Source organism: Podarcis melisellensis (genome assembly GCF_964234715.1).
Source record: "Podarcis melisellensis genome assembly, chromosome: 2".
NCBI classification, from domain to species: domain Eukaryota; kingdom Metazoa; phylum Chordata; class Lepidosauria; order Squamata; family Lacertidae; genus Podarcis; species Podarcis melisellensis.
This window is the reverse complement of record NC_138529.1, coordinates 117,777,553-117,794,150: the sequence shown is the minus strand read 5'-3', so window position 1 is coordinate 117,794,150 and position 16,598 is coordinate 117,777,553. Positions and strand designations below refer to the sequence as shown.

Here is a 16,598-nt window from a genome sequence, read left to right as displayed (position 1 = left end):
GGTTTCGGAGCTCTGTAACCCGAAAAAACACAACCTGAAGCGTCTGTAACCCAAGGTATGAATACTGCCATCCTAGGATCAAAATCAACAAGCCCTCTTACAATGGCCATGGGTTGGCTAGTGAAGCAAAAGCCTGGGAGAAGGGGAATGTTTTTGCCTGGGGTTGCCACCCTCCGGACGTCTCGCGGAGGAGGCACACGAAGGCGGCCCTCAGATGATGATTGCAGGGTCCATGTTGGTTCATATGGGGGAGAGGCGGTCCTTGAAACCTGCTTGTACCTCAGCCCTGGCATAACCTAAACAGGTTCCCAGGTGGGGTGGCGTTACCATGCCAGTGGTGGCCAAAACTGGATGGGGTACAGTGGAGGCAGGACATGGCTACCATGCCTACTGGCCACTGCTAGCATTATCCTCCATGAATTAGTTTAATTGCACGAATTAGTTAGACTATGGAACTCACTGCCACAGGAGGCAGTGATCACTGCTAGTATGGGTGGCTTTAAAATACAAGAATCTGCAAGGATTAATCTTTTTTAAAAAAATAATAATATTTTGGTCTTTATATTTTGACATTTACCTTTTGTACCCACCCGTCTCAAAAAAACAGAAGTAAAGGACTTAATCACTTTCCACTGTATTGCAACGCTGCAGTGAAGGGCTTATGGTTTCCGTTGTTTAAACTTGCCTACTTTTGTTTTCTCTTGGCCTACAAGCAACTGGATTTGTATTTGGCACAGCAATTTCGGAAACGCTTTTGTAATACTGAAACTCAGTAATAAGAAGAGAATAATAATAAACAAAAGAGGAATAGACAAATTTCTGGGTGAGAGGGCTATTGCTGGAAACCCAAAGAGGGGAGTGTGCTCTTGTGTTCGAATCCTGATTCTGGGTTTCCCTCAGGCATCTGGTTGGCCACTGTGAAAACAGGATGCTGGTCTACACTGGCCATTGGACTGATCTGGATTGAGGGCTGTATTGGAAAGTCTACCTTAAAACAGCTGAGTGAGACGCCTGTCTGCTAATGATACCCAACTCTATTTCTTTTTCAACTTTTCTTTATATATATATATAGATAGATAGATAGATAGATAGATAGATAGATAGATAGATTTAAGAAGTATAGAAAAGGATCTGTTACAGCCAAGTAGATAAAGTGTTTGAAAATCTATCCCGTAGGATTGCAACCCCTAAAAATCTAAATGACAAAATAGGAACATTTCATTGGACACAAAACAAACAGAAGCCTGTTAAAAAATTAAAAAACTTGGTTAAATTACATTTATTCTCACCCGAGAGATTTAAAACCAATTCATTTCCTGTTGCATAGTTCGCTCCATGCACATTTTCTCAAATTACAACTGATATTTAAATATCCAAGGTGGCAGTGATTTATGTAGGTTTTTTGTTTTTTTTTTAAAAAAGTTCTTTTTATTTGATCGAAACCACAGTTCAGCGAAATGTAGCAAATAAGGAAACAGGAAGAAAAGTAAATAAAAATTAAATGTACGAAGGAAAAACGAGGAGGGAGAAATCAGGGTTGTTGCATTCACAGTCCCGGGGAATAATAACCCTAGAAGTGTGGATTTGGAAGGGACCCCAAGGGCCATCTAGTCTGACCCCCTGCAATGCAGGAATGATCCCACCAGCTGCAGAAGTGCTGGTGAAAAGGTGCAATGCTGCAGCACTGTTTGCTGGGATAAAGGTCCCTAGCCTCTGCTGCGTCCAGTTAACTCAGTGGCAGGATTGCACCGAAAAATTTTTCACGGGGTCAGCCGACTGCTGAAGGTCCCTATCCGGCCCCGGTCTTCCCAACAGCAGCGTTCATCTTTCCATGCCACTGCTATTTCCTCCTGGGCGGCTGGAGAATGTGGCTGTGCTGGCAAGCTGCCTCTAAGACGAAGGTCGGCTCCTGACGAAGCACCCAGCGGCCCCTTTGTAGCTGGCGAGTGTTCTCCGTCTGAGGTGGGGGGCGTGGAGTCGTCCTCCAAGTATGTGGGGTCCTCTGGCAAGGCTGGAATGAAAGAGGAGGGCCTGGTTAGGTGGGGGCCAAGCTACACACCCATCCTGCCTCAGATTGTAAAGATGCACAATGTCTTTGCAGGAGCCAACCTGAAGTAAATCACATCCAGCAAGCGAGACTTACCGTATTTTTCGCTCTATAACACGCACCTGACCATAACACGCACGCAGTTTTTAGAGGAGGAAAACAAGAAAGAAATATTCTAAACGAAACAGTGGATGTATGATTTTTGTGGTTCATGCTGTGGCCACAGACATGTGATCTGACAGTGAGTTTGGGGTAGCCCAATGCAAAAATCCTGAGGATCCATGTGGATCCGTGCTTTGTAACCACGTTTTAAGTGGGGAGGGAAGGAAAAACACTCAAGGGACAAGGAGCACACGTGGGGGGTGTGGAGAAGGATGCTGTGAATAATGCAGGAGAGGCTCCTCCCCGGCTTTGCTCCTTTAAAACAAGCAGGCTCTGCTTCTCTCCCTCCTCCCCGGCAAGGAAACCATGATAGTAACCATTCTGAGACAAATCAAGAAAAATTGCGACCAACACTCCTCCCCAACAAGCGCAGTGAGGTCAAAACACACACACAGAGAGAGAGAGAGAGAGAGAGAACTGGCCCTAAAGTCGCAGGGCGCTGGGAGAGTGCAGGGGCGCAGGGAGAGTGAATGGAAGCAAGAGAAGGAGAAGGAGCCCTCACACACACGGAGACACACACAGTGTCAATCCTAAAGTCGGAGGGAGAGCGCAGGGGGCTGGGAGAGTGAAGGGGAAGCAGGAGGAGGAGCCCTCACACACACACAGCCCCTACAGTGGCTAATCCAAAATCGGACAGCAAAAAACTGCAGGCAGGGACAGAGAGCATGGGTTTGTTTTAAAGCAGCCAACTCCCGCTCTGCTTCTCTCCCTCCTCCCCGGCTCCGCTAGCTGACAGGAGCCGCTTACAGAGCCACGGACTGCTCACAACTGCAGCAAATTCCCCCGCCATCTGTAGGCATTCGCTCCATAACACGCACAGACATTTCCCCTTACTTTCTAGGAGAAAAAAACTGCGTGTTATGGAGCGAAATTTACGGTAACTCTTTATTAGCAAGGTTCTTTTTATCATATGTGGTCGTCTTGTTACTAGGTTAAGGCTCACTGGGGAATGATACTACAGTGGTACCTCGGGTTACAGACGCTTCAGGTTACAGACTCCGCTAACCCAGAAACAGTACCTCGGGTTAAGAACTTTGATTTAGGATGAGAACAGAAATTGTGCGGCAGCAGCGGGAGGCCCCATTAGCTAAGGTGGTGCTTCAGGTTAAGAACAGTTTCAGGTTAAGAGCGGACCTCCAGAATGAATTAAGTTCTTAACCCGAGGTACCACTGTACAATGAAATGAAAAGGATGTTTAAAATAACGTTTGTAAAAAACCCCAGAAACTTTTCTTTTGGGAATTATAGGGATTGTTGTTGCTTAGTCGTTTAGTCGTGTCTGACTCTTTGTGACCCCCTGGACCAGAGCACGCCAGGCACTCCTGTCTTCCACTGCCTCCCACAGTTTGGTCAAACTCATGTTGGTAGCTTCAATTATAGGGATAGAACTACCTAAATTGTATAGAAGGTTATTCATGTATGTGACTACAGCGGTAAGAATGTTACTTGCCGAAAAATGGAAAGAAGTCCCAGCAAAGGAAGAATGGATACAAAAACTTACGGAATATGCAGAAATGGCAAAACTTACTGGAAGAATAAGAAATAAAGATAAACTTTTTATAAAAGAATGGAAATGGTTTGTTGAATATGTACAGATAAATTGTAAACAAATAAAAAACACTGGCAGGAAACTGTAATAACCTGCGGCTACCGTATATATATAAAGATGATAAATAAATAAGTTAATTTGGATATGCAGAAGATATTAAAAGTAAATTTATGGAACCACAGAAAGGGGGGGAAGGAAGTCAAGTTTTAAAATGTCAAAATGAATGTAAAATCAGTGAAATGTATATATCTGAAAAGTACAAATAAAATTAAAGAACAACAACTCTTTATTAGCAAAATAGGATCCGCACAGGAGTGTCAGGGCTACAGAGCACAGCAACTCAGGTGTCGCTCTCATGAAACTGGTCCCTACTGTTAGCATTGCCCTTGAGCCAATGCCGCGGACTGGACTCATCCACTTCAACCCCAACTGGGCCAGCACTTCCAGAGACCACCTTCTGCACAGGAACAGGTCAAAGTGCTGTGCACTCACAACTCAGAGCTGTGAGCACCAGATTCACTCCCGAAGACAGTCGTGCACAGCAGAGTACAGCAGAGCATAAACCACTCAGAGATACAGAGATAACACTCTCTCTCTCTAACACTCAGTCTCTATCTTTGATGTGAGGCTGGAGCGGAATAAGTAGTGAGCAGAAACCGCCCCCCTCCTCTCTGGAGAATCAGGAGAGAACATCAGCAGATTCTTGGATATGGGAGGGGTGAAATCTCACCTGCCTCCCCACAGGGACTATGTCTCCTCTTCTCCAGGGATTTCCCCAAGCAATCTGAGACTGCACCTGCGGACAGCCAACCCCTCCTCTGCCCTTTTCATGCCTCTTCTGGTTCTGGGAGAACAGGGAGGATGGGAGCTGGTTGCAGCAGGAGGGGAAGATAACACTGTGTTCCGGTTTTCAAACAATTTTCAGAAGCCAAACATCTGACGCGGCTTACACGGCTGCCGATTGAGTGCAGGAAGCTCCTGCAGCCAATCAGAAGCTGCGCCTTGGTTTCCGAATGGAACTCCCGGAATGGATTAAATTTGACAACCAAGGTACGGCTGTGTTATAAAAGATGCAGATGGAAAGGATTAACAATAAGACCAACAAAGGGGAGGAGTGAAGTCCAGGAGCTTTTATATATTACGCTGCTATGTGAATATAAAATTTAATTTACTATATATAGGGACGCGGGTGGCACTGTGGGTTAAACCACAGAGCCTAGGACTTGCCGATCAGAAGGTCGGCGGTTTGAATCCCTGCGACAGGGTGAGCTCCTGTTGCTTGGTCCCTGCTCCTGCCAATCTAGCAGTTCGAAAGCACGTCAAAGTGCAAGTAGATAAATAGGTACCGCTCCGACGGGAAGGTAAACGGTGTTTCCATGCGCTGCTCTGGTTCGCCAGAAGCGGCTCAGTCATGCTGGCCACATGACCCGGAAGCTGGATGCCGCCTCCCTCGGCCAATAAAGTGAGATGAGCGCCACAACCCCAGAGTCGGTCACGACTGGACCTAATGGTCAGGGGTCCCTCTACCTTGTGTGTGTGTGTGTGTGTGTATATGTACATATATATATATACATATATATATATATATAGTTATATATATATATATATATATATATAGTTGCAGCAACTAAAACATAAAGCCAGATGATAAAAATACTAAAAAGTTAAAAGCACAACAGCACCCTCTTCCAACTCACCACTGTGTGGCAGACATTCACGGTTTACGGCACCCAATCCGGTGGCCTTGACCCGCTTCCGGTAGAGCAGCGGGCGGATGACCGCCTCTTCGGGCCTCACGGCTTTCTCCACCGCTTTGTCGAACGGCAGGCCCTGCCGCCGGTAGGCCCTGACCCGCTTCCGGATGTTCCCATACGTGTCGTTCCACCTCTTGCGGGTGGCGAGGCCTGACCTCTCGTAGTAGCCCAGCGCAGACACCCTCTTGCCCGCGGCCGCAAAGAACGCCGCCTGCCGTGCGGCCGCCCTGCTCCCGGGAACGAGACCCAGTGCCGCCTCCTTGTTCGCCACCACCAGCTTGTACAGCAGCGTCTTCTCCTCCATGTTCCAGTTGGGCTTCCGCCGCCGCTTCTTTGGGGTCCCTGGTTCGGGAAGGTCCCCTTCCATGACGTCCAGCAAGCAAAAGGCTGGCCTGAGGTGCATGGCGGAAAGGTTTCCGTTGACCGCCTCCGTGCTCTGCTGGCGCGGAAGTTTGTCTGTGCTCACCTGGCCCACCCAGCGGTTCCTCCTCCGCCTCTTCCGCCGGAGCAGCTGCTCGTCGACCTCCTGGTCCTCGCTCTCAGAAGCTGGCTCTCTCGGCCCCCTTCCGGAATGTTCCGCTAGCGCAGGGCCTTCCCACAGTTGGCTCCTCTTCCCGCACTCATTTTCTGCTCCGTAACCTGTCGAGAGGAAGAAGAGAAGAGATTCCTGCTTGGGTGAAGCTGGATAGCTATTAGACAGATGCAAAACGTCACCGTGTGTGGAGAGCCCCTCTTGGGGATACCCCATTCCATGCCTTCTCAGCATGCTTAAAGCTTCCCATCCACCTAGGCTGTCCATATCCCCATCAATGCAATGGTGGAGCCATATAACACAGTGTGGCAGGGGACATTAGAAAACAGGACACAATATAATCAGGAAAAGGGGCACAATATTACCCACATGTATTTTTTTTCCTGTAGTAGATGGGCAACCCGTGTCTATTTTCTTCTCCTATATTTTATACATTTATTTACATTATTTACATTTTATTTTTACAAAGTAATTATCGTAAATAAATATCTCCTGCTTGGACTACTGCAATGTGCTCTACATGGGGCTACCTTTGAAGGTGATCCGGAAACTACAACTAATCCAGAATGCGGCAGTTAGACTGGTGACTGGGAGTGGCCGCTGGGACCACATAACACCAGTGCTGAGAGATCTGCATTGGCTCCCAGTACGTTTCCGAGCACAATTCAAAGTGTTGGTGCTGACCTTTAAAGTCCTAAACGGCCTCGGCCCAGTAAACCTGAAGGAGCGTCTCCACCCCCATCGCTCCACCCCACAGAGATCCAGCGCTGAGGGGTGAGCTGTTGTTTGATCCCTGCTCCTGCCAACCTAGCAGTTTGAAAGCACTTCAAAGTGCAAGTAGATAAATAGGTACCGCTCCGGCGGGAAGGTAAACAATGTTTCCTGCGCTGCTCTGGTTCGCCAGAAGCGGCTTAGTCATGCTGGCCACATGACCCAGAAGCTGTACACCGGCTCCCTCAGCCAATAAAGCGAGATGAGTGCCACAACCCCAGAGTCGGCCACAACTGGACCTAATGCTCAGGGGTCCCTTTACCTTTACCACGGTATAAGAAATAACTGGCAATGCCTGGGATCAAACTGGGAACCTCCCGCTCACAGAAAAGGGTATTCTGCTACTGATGGACTTGAAAATGTCTCCTGACCTCTCTCCTGGCTCTGTCTCAGCCCGCTTCTCCTGTGAGGAACAGATTCCTCCAGCCTCTCCCCTCCGTCAGGTTCCTGCTGGAAGTCAGGCCTCGGCCAAGTCTCGCCTCCATGATGGCTGTAGTGAGGCTGGGAGATGTCGTCTTCTTCCCTCCACCTCGAGGCCTCGTATTGCCCTACAGCCGCCGACTGCTCTGGGGTCTCTCTGCCCTCCAAGCTCAGTCTCCTCTTCCTTCTACCTGCTCGAAAAAGGAGAAAGAGAGAAAATAAGATGAGAATAAGAGAGAGAGTAAGATGACCATGTTCTCAAATTACAACCGATATTTAAATATCCGGGGTGGATATAGGTTGGTGTTTTTTGTTTTAAAAAAGTTCTTTTTATTTGATTAAAACCATAAGGAAACAGGAAGAAAAGTAAATAAAAAATAAACATACGAAGAAAAAACAAGGAGGGAGAAATCAGGGTTATTGCAGTCTCGATCCCTGGGAATAATAACCCTAGAAGTGTGGATTTGGAAGGGACCCCAAGGGCCATCTAGTCTGACCCCCTGCAATGCAGGAATGATCCCACCAGCTGCAGAAGTGCTGGTGAAAAGGTACAATGCTGCAGCACCATTTGCTGGGGTAAAGGTCCTTAGTCGGTGCAGGATTGCACCGATAACATCCAACTGAGATTGCACTCACAATCCCTGGGAAGGTAAATGGTGTTTCCGTGCGCTGCTCTGGTTCGCCAGAAGCGGCTTAGTCCTGCTGGCCACATGAACCGGAAGCTGTACGCTGGCTCCCGAAGGTGGTAATTCAACGAGCCTTGCAAAACAGGAAAAAGCTGCAAGAACCCCCGTTTCCCCTTCTCTGTCACACCGGGAGAGGAGGGGAAGTCGTGCAGAGTTGACAAATAAAGAAACGAACTACTGAGGGCTCTCCAGGAGATCTGAAGCATCCCAGAAATGAAGTCCATTGCTTACCATGTGAGGTCACATTGACAGCATCCTCCTCTTCCTCTCGCTTGATTTCACGGCACAGCTGCCCCGGCCTAGCGTCTGCCACTGGGGAACTCACAGACGGGTCCACAAATGGTGGCTGAAATGACAGCAAAGAGGCCCTTCAGGCTTGAGCAGGAAGGGGATGAGATTAGAAGAGCCCTTGAGATCAGCTGGGCAAGCAGAATGCCACAGGTTCAATCCCCGGCTTCTCTTGTTTAAAATAAAAAAGGGTCACCCGGCACAGTGTTCTTCAGCCACAAGTCCCCAGATGTGGGTGGACTACAAATCCCTTCGTCCTTGACCTCTGAGCTAAGCAGTGGATTATGGGCTTTGTAGTCCACTTACACCTGGGGACTCCAGGTTGAAGAACACTGAGCGGGGGGGGGGGGACACCCCAGATATGCTAAACAGTTCAATACTGACACATGGGGTAGGGAACCTTCTGCGTACGCTCACATAATCTCCTTCCTTGGAGGTTTTTAAGCAGAGGTCGGATGGCCACCTGCCATGTTTGATCAAGTTTAGATTTCTGCCATGGGTGCTTGTTGAGACTCCTACACTGCATGTGGTCAGATTAAATGACCCTTGTGGTCCCTTCCAGCCCTACAGTTCTGCAATTCCCCTCAGATGTTGCTATGTTCTGGCTGCAGAAAACACATTTCCTCCTTTCGCCTCCTTTTTTGAGAGATATGCAGAGGCTGGTCATCCTACTGTTTAGCATTCTAAGGGATAAAATGAACTGGATTCCTCAAGAGGAAGGAAATTAGGATTTGAGAAGAGATGATGATGATGATGATAATAATAATTTATTTATACCCCGCCCATCTGGCTGGATTTCCCCAGACACTCTGGGCAGCTCCCAACAAAATATTAAAAACACAATAAAACATCAAACATTAAAAATTTCCCCAAACAGGGCTGCCTTCAGATGGCTTCTAAAAGTCAGGTAGTTCTTTATTTCCTTGACATCTGGTGGGAGGGCGTTCCACAGGGTGGGCACCACCACCAAGAAGGCCCTCTGCCTGGTTCCCTGTATCCTCACTATTCGCAGGGAGGGAACTGCCAGAAGCGCTGGACCTCAATGTCCAGGCTGAACGATGGGGGTGGAGATGCTCCTTCAGGTATACAGGACCGAGGCCATTGAGGGCTTTAAAGGTCAGCACCAACACTTTGAATTGTGCTCAGAAACGTACTGGGAGCCAATGTAGGTCTTTCAAGACCTGGTATCGGTTATGTGGTATCGGTGGTCACTCCTGGTCACCAGTCTGGCTGCCGCATGACGGCAAGAGCAAAGGCTCCCCCCATCAAAGCCCCCATTTGTGGGGAAGGAGCCTCCATCTTTCCCAAGTGCTGACATCGATGGCCCCCTCTGAGATTTGATGAGATTCACCCACCTTCCTTTGCTAGAAGGAGAAGATGAACATTAATCTACAATATAATCCTATAAGGAAATCAGCCCTGAGTGCTCACTAGAAGGACAGATCCGGACCTGAGGCCACCTCATGAGAAGAGAAGACTACTTGGAAAAGACCCTGATGTTGGGAAAGATGGAGGGCACAAGGAGAAGGGGACGACAGAGGACGAGATGGCTGGATAGTGTTCTCGAAGCTACCAACATGAGTTTGACCAAACTGTGGGAGGCAGTGGAAGACAGGAGTGCCTGGCGTGCTCTGGACCATGGGGTCACGAAGAGTCGGACACGACTAAACGACAGCAATAATCCTATGATTTCCTGGGCCAATAGTCTTGACCCGGTCTTTGTCAGCTTCTTCTGTTTACCTGCGTGGCATTGATCTCCTGGTGAACTTGCCGTGACCCCTGAGATGCTGTCGGACTCCAACTCCCATCATCCTCCACTGTCGGCCACACTGCCTGGGGCTAATGAGAGCCAGAGTCCAACAAGCATACAGAAGGACACCCCCTGCCACAGGGTGATCCACGCCCCCTCCCACGAAGCCACCTTCCCAGCTGCCCTAAAACGAAAATACCACTAGTCCTTTCCACCACGCCACATGCCTGTGACGTTAACATGTGAGAGTGCTGGAGGTGAAATAGTTAAACAGGTTACCCAATCAGTGGGTGGAGTCAGAGGGACTATAAAACCAGCTCTGGGAGGGGTGAAGGGGGGAGTTCCTTGGGAGTTTGGTTGGAGTGGGAGTGAATTGGGATAGAGTCTGTGGGTGAGTTAGTGTAGCGAAATAAGCTGAGTCAGGAACAGGAGCTAGGAAGACAAGTAAATATCTGAGAGGTGGTTTAGTGAGTGAGAACAGGTAGCGGAAGTTATAGGTCTGGATAGGCACCCCATGATTGTACAGTGGTAGCTCAGGATGCGAACGGGATCCGTTCCGGAGCCCCGTTCGCATCACAAAGCAAATGTAACCCGTGTCCATGCATCTGCATGTGCACGGGTCACGTTTCGGCGCTTCTGCGCATGACGTCATTTTGATGGTTTGCGCATGCACGCGTGGCGAAACCCGGAAGTAACGAGTTCCGTTACTTCTGGGTCGCCGCTGAGTGCAACCCAAATTTGCCTAACCCGAAGCGTATTCATCCCGAGGTATGTCTGTAATTGACTGAGACAGTTTATGAAACCACACACTTGTTAGGTAAAGGTAAAGGGACTCCTGACCATTAGGTCCAGTCGTGACCGACTCTGGGGTTGTGGCGCTCATCTCGCTTTATTGGCCGAGGGAACCGGCATACAGCTTCTGGGTCATGTGGCCAGCATGACTAAGCCACTTCTGGCGAACCAGAGCAGCGCACGGAAACACAGTTTACTGTCCCGCCAGAGCGGTACCTATTTATCTACTTGCACTTTGACGTGCTTTCGAACTGCTAGGTTGGCAGGAGCAGGGACTGAGCAATGGGAGCTCACCCCGTTGCGGGGATTCAAACCGCCGACCTTCTGATCGGCAAGTCCTATGCTCTGTGGTTTAACCCACAGCGCCACCTGCGTCCCTTCCTTAAACTGCAATAAATAAACAGAAGTTTTTGTTCCAACTTAACCCTGACTGGACTCAGTATTGTACCAGGTAGGGCCTGGGTGGTGGCAGCGAGAAATAAAGTGTTGGCACAGGGAACGTCCGGGGACCCTGAGTGATGGCCACAATGCCCTGCTCTTATGAGGCACAAACCAACCTCCCTCATTCGGCGTGGCCCCCACTCCAACTGTTCCTTCCTCTGGAGGAAAAACTCGGCCAGGATCACGGCCTGGGCGCAGGTCTCGGGGCCCCGCTCCTCCACCCAGCCCTGGACTTCGGGCGGCAGGATGGCCAGGAACTGCTCCAGGACCAGCAGCTCCAGGATCTGCTCCTTGGTCGTCTTCTCGGCCTTCAGCCACTGCCGGCAGCACTCCTGGAGCCGGCTGTAAGCCTCTCGGGGGCCGCCGGCCTCCTGGTAGCAGAAGCGCCGGAAGCGCTGCCTCTGCTTCTCCGTCCTCAGGGCTGCGGCCCGCAAGATGGCAGCCTTCACCTTCTGGTAGTTCTTCCAGTCCCAAGACTCCAGTTTGACGAAAGTCTGCTGCGCATCGCCGCCGAGGGCCGGCAGGAGCCGAGCCACCCATTCCTCGCGTGGCCAGCGGCAGGCTTCGGCCACATGCTCGAAGGAGGCCAGGAAGGACTTAGCGTCGTCCCAGACGCTGGGCTCTTCCGGCGACTGGGGGGTCCCCCGTTCCGGGCTAGGAGGCTCCAGTTTCCTCAGGAACTCCTGCCACTGGGCCTCCCAGCACTGCAACAAGTCCTCCTTTGAGTTCAGAGTGACAGGCGGATCTGTGGACCCCTGCAGGAATTCCCCGATACTCCCAGCCTGAATGACGTGGGGGCCCCCGTCCTGCCCATCGCCCAATTGGCCTATCACCTCCGATGGATCTGGATCTTCTGTTTTTATCCCCAAGTGCTCTCTCAGCTCGGCAGCAGCCGGGACCCAGATGCCGACCTCTGCGCCCTTCAGCTCCAAAGCTGCCATGTCCTTCCACGGTTCAGAAACACGTCCTCCCAACGCGTTCACAGCAAAGAGAGACATTTTGGTCCTCCAGGTCTCTCTTGGAACCCCCGGCCTATCCCACAAGGCCACTGACTTTCTCCAGAGTGCAGATCTTTGGGGATTCAATGGGTGACGAGAGGGAAGCAAGGAGATCCGCCAGTGGTGGGGCAGGGTTGTTCCTGGAGGGGAGCAGAGAGGGGAGAGAGAGTTATAAACGCCATCTCCAACTCCTCGAATTTTTTTTGCACATCTCTTGGGAAGACAGGCGAACTAATGCCAGTGTACTGGAAGATGCAAAGATCACCCGTGTTAAAGCAATGATTCTTCAATATCAACTTCGTTGGACTGGTCATGTTGGGCGGATGCCTGATTATTGTCTCCCAAAATAACTACAGTGGTGCCTCGGGTTAAGAACTTAATTCGTTCTGGAGGTCCGTTCTTAACCTGAAACTGTTCTTAACCTGAAGCACCACTTTAGCTAATGGGGCCTCCTGCTGCCGCCACACAATTTCTGTTCTCATCCTGAACCAAAGTTCCTAACCGTACTATTTCTGGGTTAGCGGAGTCTGTAACCTGAAGTGTCTGTAACCTGAAGCGTCTGTAACCCGAGGTACCACTGTACAAGATCAGTCCAACATCCTGAGCAACATTTAACTTTTTATGTGTTTATCTGTTAGATTTAAATACCACCCTTCCTCACAGGCTGGCAGGGCTGTTCACGGGATAAAAATACGAGATAAAACACAAGTAAACAGTTCAAAACAAAAACTCCCTCCCTTCTCACAAACGCATTTCAAAGGCTATAGAATACAAATCAGCCAAAGGCCTGGCTGAAGAGGAACATTTTCGCCTGGCGCCAGGCGAACAGGTGAACCTTCTGCTGAAACAGCAGGGCCTGAGCACAAAAGCGCGATATAATTGTTATTTCATTTTTACACCGCTTTATATTCTTAAGGGGGGGAATCTCAAAATATCAGTCGGGATCGTTGGTAGAGTATGAGACTCTTCATCTCTGGGTTGTGGGTTCGAGCACCGCATTGGGCAACATGCACTTCAGAGGGTTGGGCTAGAGGACCTTCTGGGTCCCTTCCAACTCTGCGATTCTATGATCAGGTAAAGCAATCCAAAAACATGACAGAAGGAAGCCAAATACAAGCGACGCATTCAAAGCAGCAGAAATAACAGGAAAGTAAAATATTATATTCTCCCCAGTTGGGATTGCCAGCATTCAGAGTCCTCACCCATCCTTTCTGCCTTGCTGCCCCTTCTGGAAACGTAAGAAGGGCCCTGAATCTGGATCAGACCAGGGGCCCATCGAGTCCAGCATCCTGTTCTCACAGTGGCTGACCTGAGGATCTGAGCACAAGAGCCCTCTCCCTTCCTGCGGTTTCCCGGTGTTCAGAAGCATTGACCGCAGGTGCAAGACACAGCCATCCTGGCAGAGCTCTCCATGAATTGTGCTAACCCACTTTCTAAACCCTCCAAGGAGACACGGGTGGCGCTGTGGGTTAAACCACAGAGCCTAGGGCTTGCCAATCAGAAGGTCGGCGGTTCGAATCCCACCAACGGGGTGAGCTCCCGTTGCTCGGTCCCTGCTCCTGCCAACCTAGCAGTTCAAAAGCACGTCAAAGTGCAAGTAGATAAATAGGTACCGCTCCGGTGGGAAGGTAAACGGTGTTTCCATGTGCTGTTCTGGTTCGCCAGAAGCGGCTTAGTCATGCTGGCCACATGACCCGGAAGCTGTACGCCGGCTCCCTCGGCCAATAAACCAAGATGAGCGCCGCAACCCCAGACTCGGTCACGACTGGACCTAATGGTCAGGGGTCCCTTTACCTTTAAGCCCTCCAAGTTGGCAGCAACTCAAACTCTCCCCCTACCTCCCAGCCAGCCCCACAGCCCTCCTTCAGACTCATAGTCCAGCCCCCTGCAATCCAGGGGGTTGGGTGACCAAGACCAACTGTCCTGGATGCTTTAGCTGAGTATCCTGCATTGCCGGGGGTTGGACTAGATGACCCCGGGGGTCCCTTTCCAACTCTGCAATGCTATGATTCTATGAATGCAGGAATAGCTGTAACTAAGCCCAACTCCAAGCTGCTGACCCAACTCCAAGCTGCTGAAGCCACTGAAACGCACATTTTCTGAGATCTTGCAGGTCCAGGGCGCCTCGCTAACCAGAGTGGCTGGAGGCTGGAGCCAATTCCCGTCCAGCCTTAAAACTCAGCGGGACGAAGGTGCAAATCCATTCCCCCCCCCCTTTCCCTCTGAGTCACCTTGTGCCTTTTCCTCCCCTTCCCCGGCCCAGGCGCCCCGCAGGCAACGGCCGCCCTCCGAGCCTTCCTCCTCCTGCAAACCCAGCCAACTCTTCCTGCTCCTCCGGCGCCTGCCAAGAAACAACATTTGGAAATCGCATCTCCGGGCGGGGCCAGCAGAGGAAGCGGCTTGCATGCAGCTGACATCCGGTGCTCACTTCGAAAAATAAATAAAACAACTGGGTTCTTTCTAGCAAGCACCGACTCTTTGCCTTTAACTCCTTGAGCAAGAATAAGAATAAACTCGCTGTTGCAAGCTGCGTGCGCAATTGCGCAAAGGGTGCCTCCTGATCTTTTGCACCCACGTCTGTCACCCAGCTCTGTATTTGGCTGCAAAGACAGAAACATCTTGCAAAGTCCCTTAACAGCTTGGGACCAATTACCCGAGGGATTGCCTTAGCCATAGGAATTATGAGACAGGGGGGAAAAAATCCTCTGTCCACTTTTTTCATGTCATGTGTGTTTTTTGTTTTGGGAGAGAGATTAAACACAAAGTGTTTCTATGCTTCCAAAACAAAAAGCGGTTGCAAAGAGCTCCGAAAGGACCTCTTCAAACTGGGTGAATGGGTGGTAAAATATGTGCATGTGTGTATGCATATTACACTGATCTTGGTCTGACTGCACTGGCTGCCAATTAGTTTCCAGTCCCAATTCAAAGTGCTGGTTTTGACCTACAAAGCCTTAAAATAGCTCAGGACCGCAATACCTTAAGAACAGCCTCTCCCAGTACGATCCAGACTCTGTGCTCATCACCTGAAGCCCTGCTTCGTGTGAAGTCTGGAGGGTAGCAACATGAGAACGGGGCCTTTTCTGCAGTGGCTCCCTGTTTGAGTAATGCTCTCCCCAGGGAGGCTCACCTGGCGCCTTCTTATTATATCTTTAGGCACCAGGCGGAAATGTTCCACTTCTCTCTGGCCTTTGGCTAAGTAAACAATCTATGGCCTTTTAAATGTGTTTGTGGGAGGGAGGATTATTGATTTGTTTTAGTTTTATTATGTATTTTGTGTTCTCGTTTTTGTATTTCTTTATATATGTATTTTATTTATGCCTTTCAGGTTTATGCATTTCACTAATTTTACAATCCTTTTAATATTTCAAACCTTGACTTCCTTCCCCCACTTTCTGCAATTCCTTAAAAAAGTTTGTTGTCTTGATTTCTTATTCTTCCGATAAGTTTCGCAATTTCTGCATATTCCATACTTTTTTGTATCTGTTCCTCCTTTGCTGGGATTGTATGTGGTTTTTGTGTGTGTTTTTTTTAGGTTGCGAACCTCCCTGTCATCTTCAGTTGAAGGGTAGTATACAAATTTAATAAAAACTGATAAATGATAATAATATGTGTGTGTGTTATGTACTGAGTTGAATAGGATCCAAACTGCAGCAGATACTTTGGGGAAACTTCCATTCCTCCTCACCACTATGAGCTGAATAAAGAGCATGAAATCCACTCTTGACTCGAAGTATATTTCAAGAATCATGTAGAATCGTGGAGCGGGAAGGGATCTCTGGTGTCATCAAGTCCAACACAGGGATCTTTTTGGCCAACATGGGGCTCAAACTCACGACTCTGAGATTAAAAGCCTCATGTTCTGCTGACTGAGCACAAATAATGTATCATAGAATTGGAAAAGGACCCCTGCAATGCAGGAATCGTTTGCCTAACATGAGACTCGAATAGCACCTTAAAGACCAACTAAGTCAGTTCTTGGTATGAGCTTTCGTGTGCATGCACACGAAAGCTCATACCAAGAACTGACTTAGTTGGTCTTTAAGGTGCTACTGGAAGGATTTTTTTTTGTTTTGACTATGGCAGACCAACACGGCTACCTATCTGTAAATGAGACTCGAAGACCCTGAGATGAAGTCTCATGCTTTACCAACTGAGTTATCCTATCAATTGCCCATTTATTCCTAGTCTCGTGTGTGTGTGTGTGTGTGTGAATTTATTTTTTCCCAATTAAAAACTATGCAGCAATTCTTTTGGGAATTATAGGGATAGAACTACGTAAACTGTATAGAAAGTTATTCATGTATGCTACTACAGCGGCAAGAATGTTCCTTGCCCCCAAATGGAAAGTAGCAGAGTCCCGGCAAAGGAAGAATGGATCCAAAACTTACGGAATATGCAGAAATGGCAAA

At 49.2% G+C, this 16,598-nt stretch overlaps 2 protein-coding genes across 4 annotated transcripts in view; one reads left to right on the top strand and one right to left on the bottom strand.

Annotated features, from left to right (window-relative positions):
* Positions 1 to 1,758: 1,758 nt before the first annotated feature.
* On the bottom strand, positions 1,759 to 14,582 carry LOC309364423 (uncharacterized protein). 3 transcript variants are annotated; one of them, XM_081901668.1, is made up of 6 exons: positions 14,421 to 14,581; positions 11,308 to 12,329; positions 8,152 to 8,263; positions 7,186 to 7,428; positions 5,455 to 6,150; positions 1,759 to 2,011 (listed from the first exon to the last, which is right to left on the bottom strand). In XM_081901668.1, the coding sequence occupies exons 1-6, from the start codon at positions 14,545 to 14,547 to the stop codon at positions 1,761 to 1,763; spliced, it is 2,451 nt and encodes an 816-aa protein (XP_081757794.1). In that variant the 5' UTR covers positions 14,548 to 14,581; the 3' UTR covers positions 1,759 to 1,760. The 3 variants fall into 3 exon arrangements, with proteins under 3 accessions (XP_081757794.1, XP_081757793.1, XP_081757795.1); XM_081901667.1 differs by having other exon boundaries at positions 7,186 to 7,425; positions 8,152 to 8,266; positions 14,421 to 14,580; XM_081901669.1 differs by lacking the exon at positions 7,186 to 7,428 and having other exon boundaries at positions 14,421 to 14,582.
* LOC309364436 (uncharacterized protein) overlaps positions 8,619 to 16,598 on the top strand; it is a gene marked incomplete at its 5' end in the record, with an annotated part of 133,318 nt that continues 125,338 nt past the window's right edge. The window contains one exon of the mRNA XM_081901713.1: positions 8,619 to 9,115. Within this exon, the coding sequence (XP_081757839.1) occupies positions 9,098 to 9,115 (18 nt within the window). The remainder of the gene's footprint in view (positions 9,116 to 16,598) is intronic.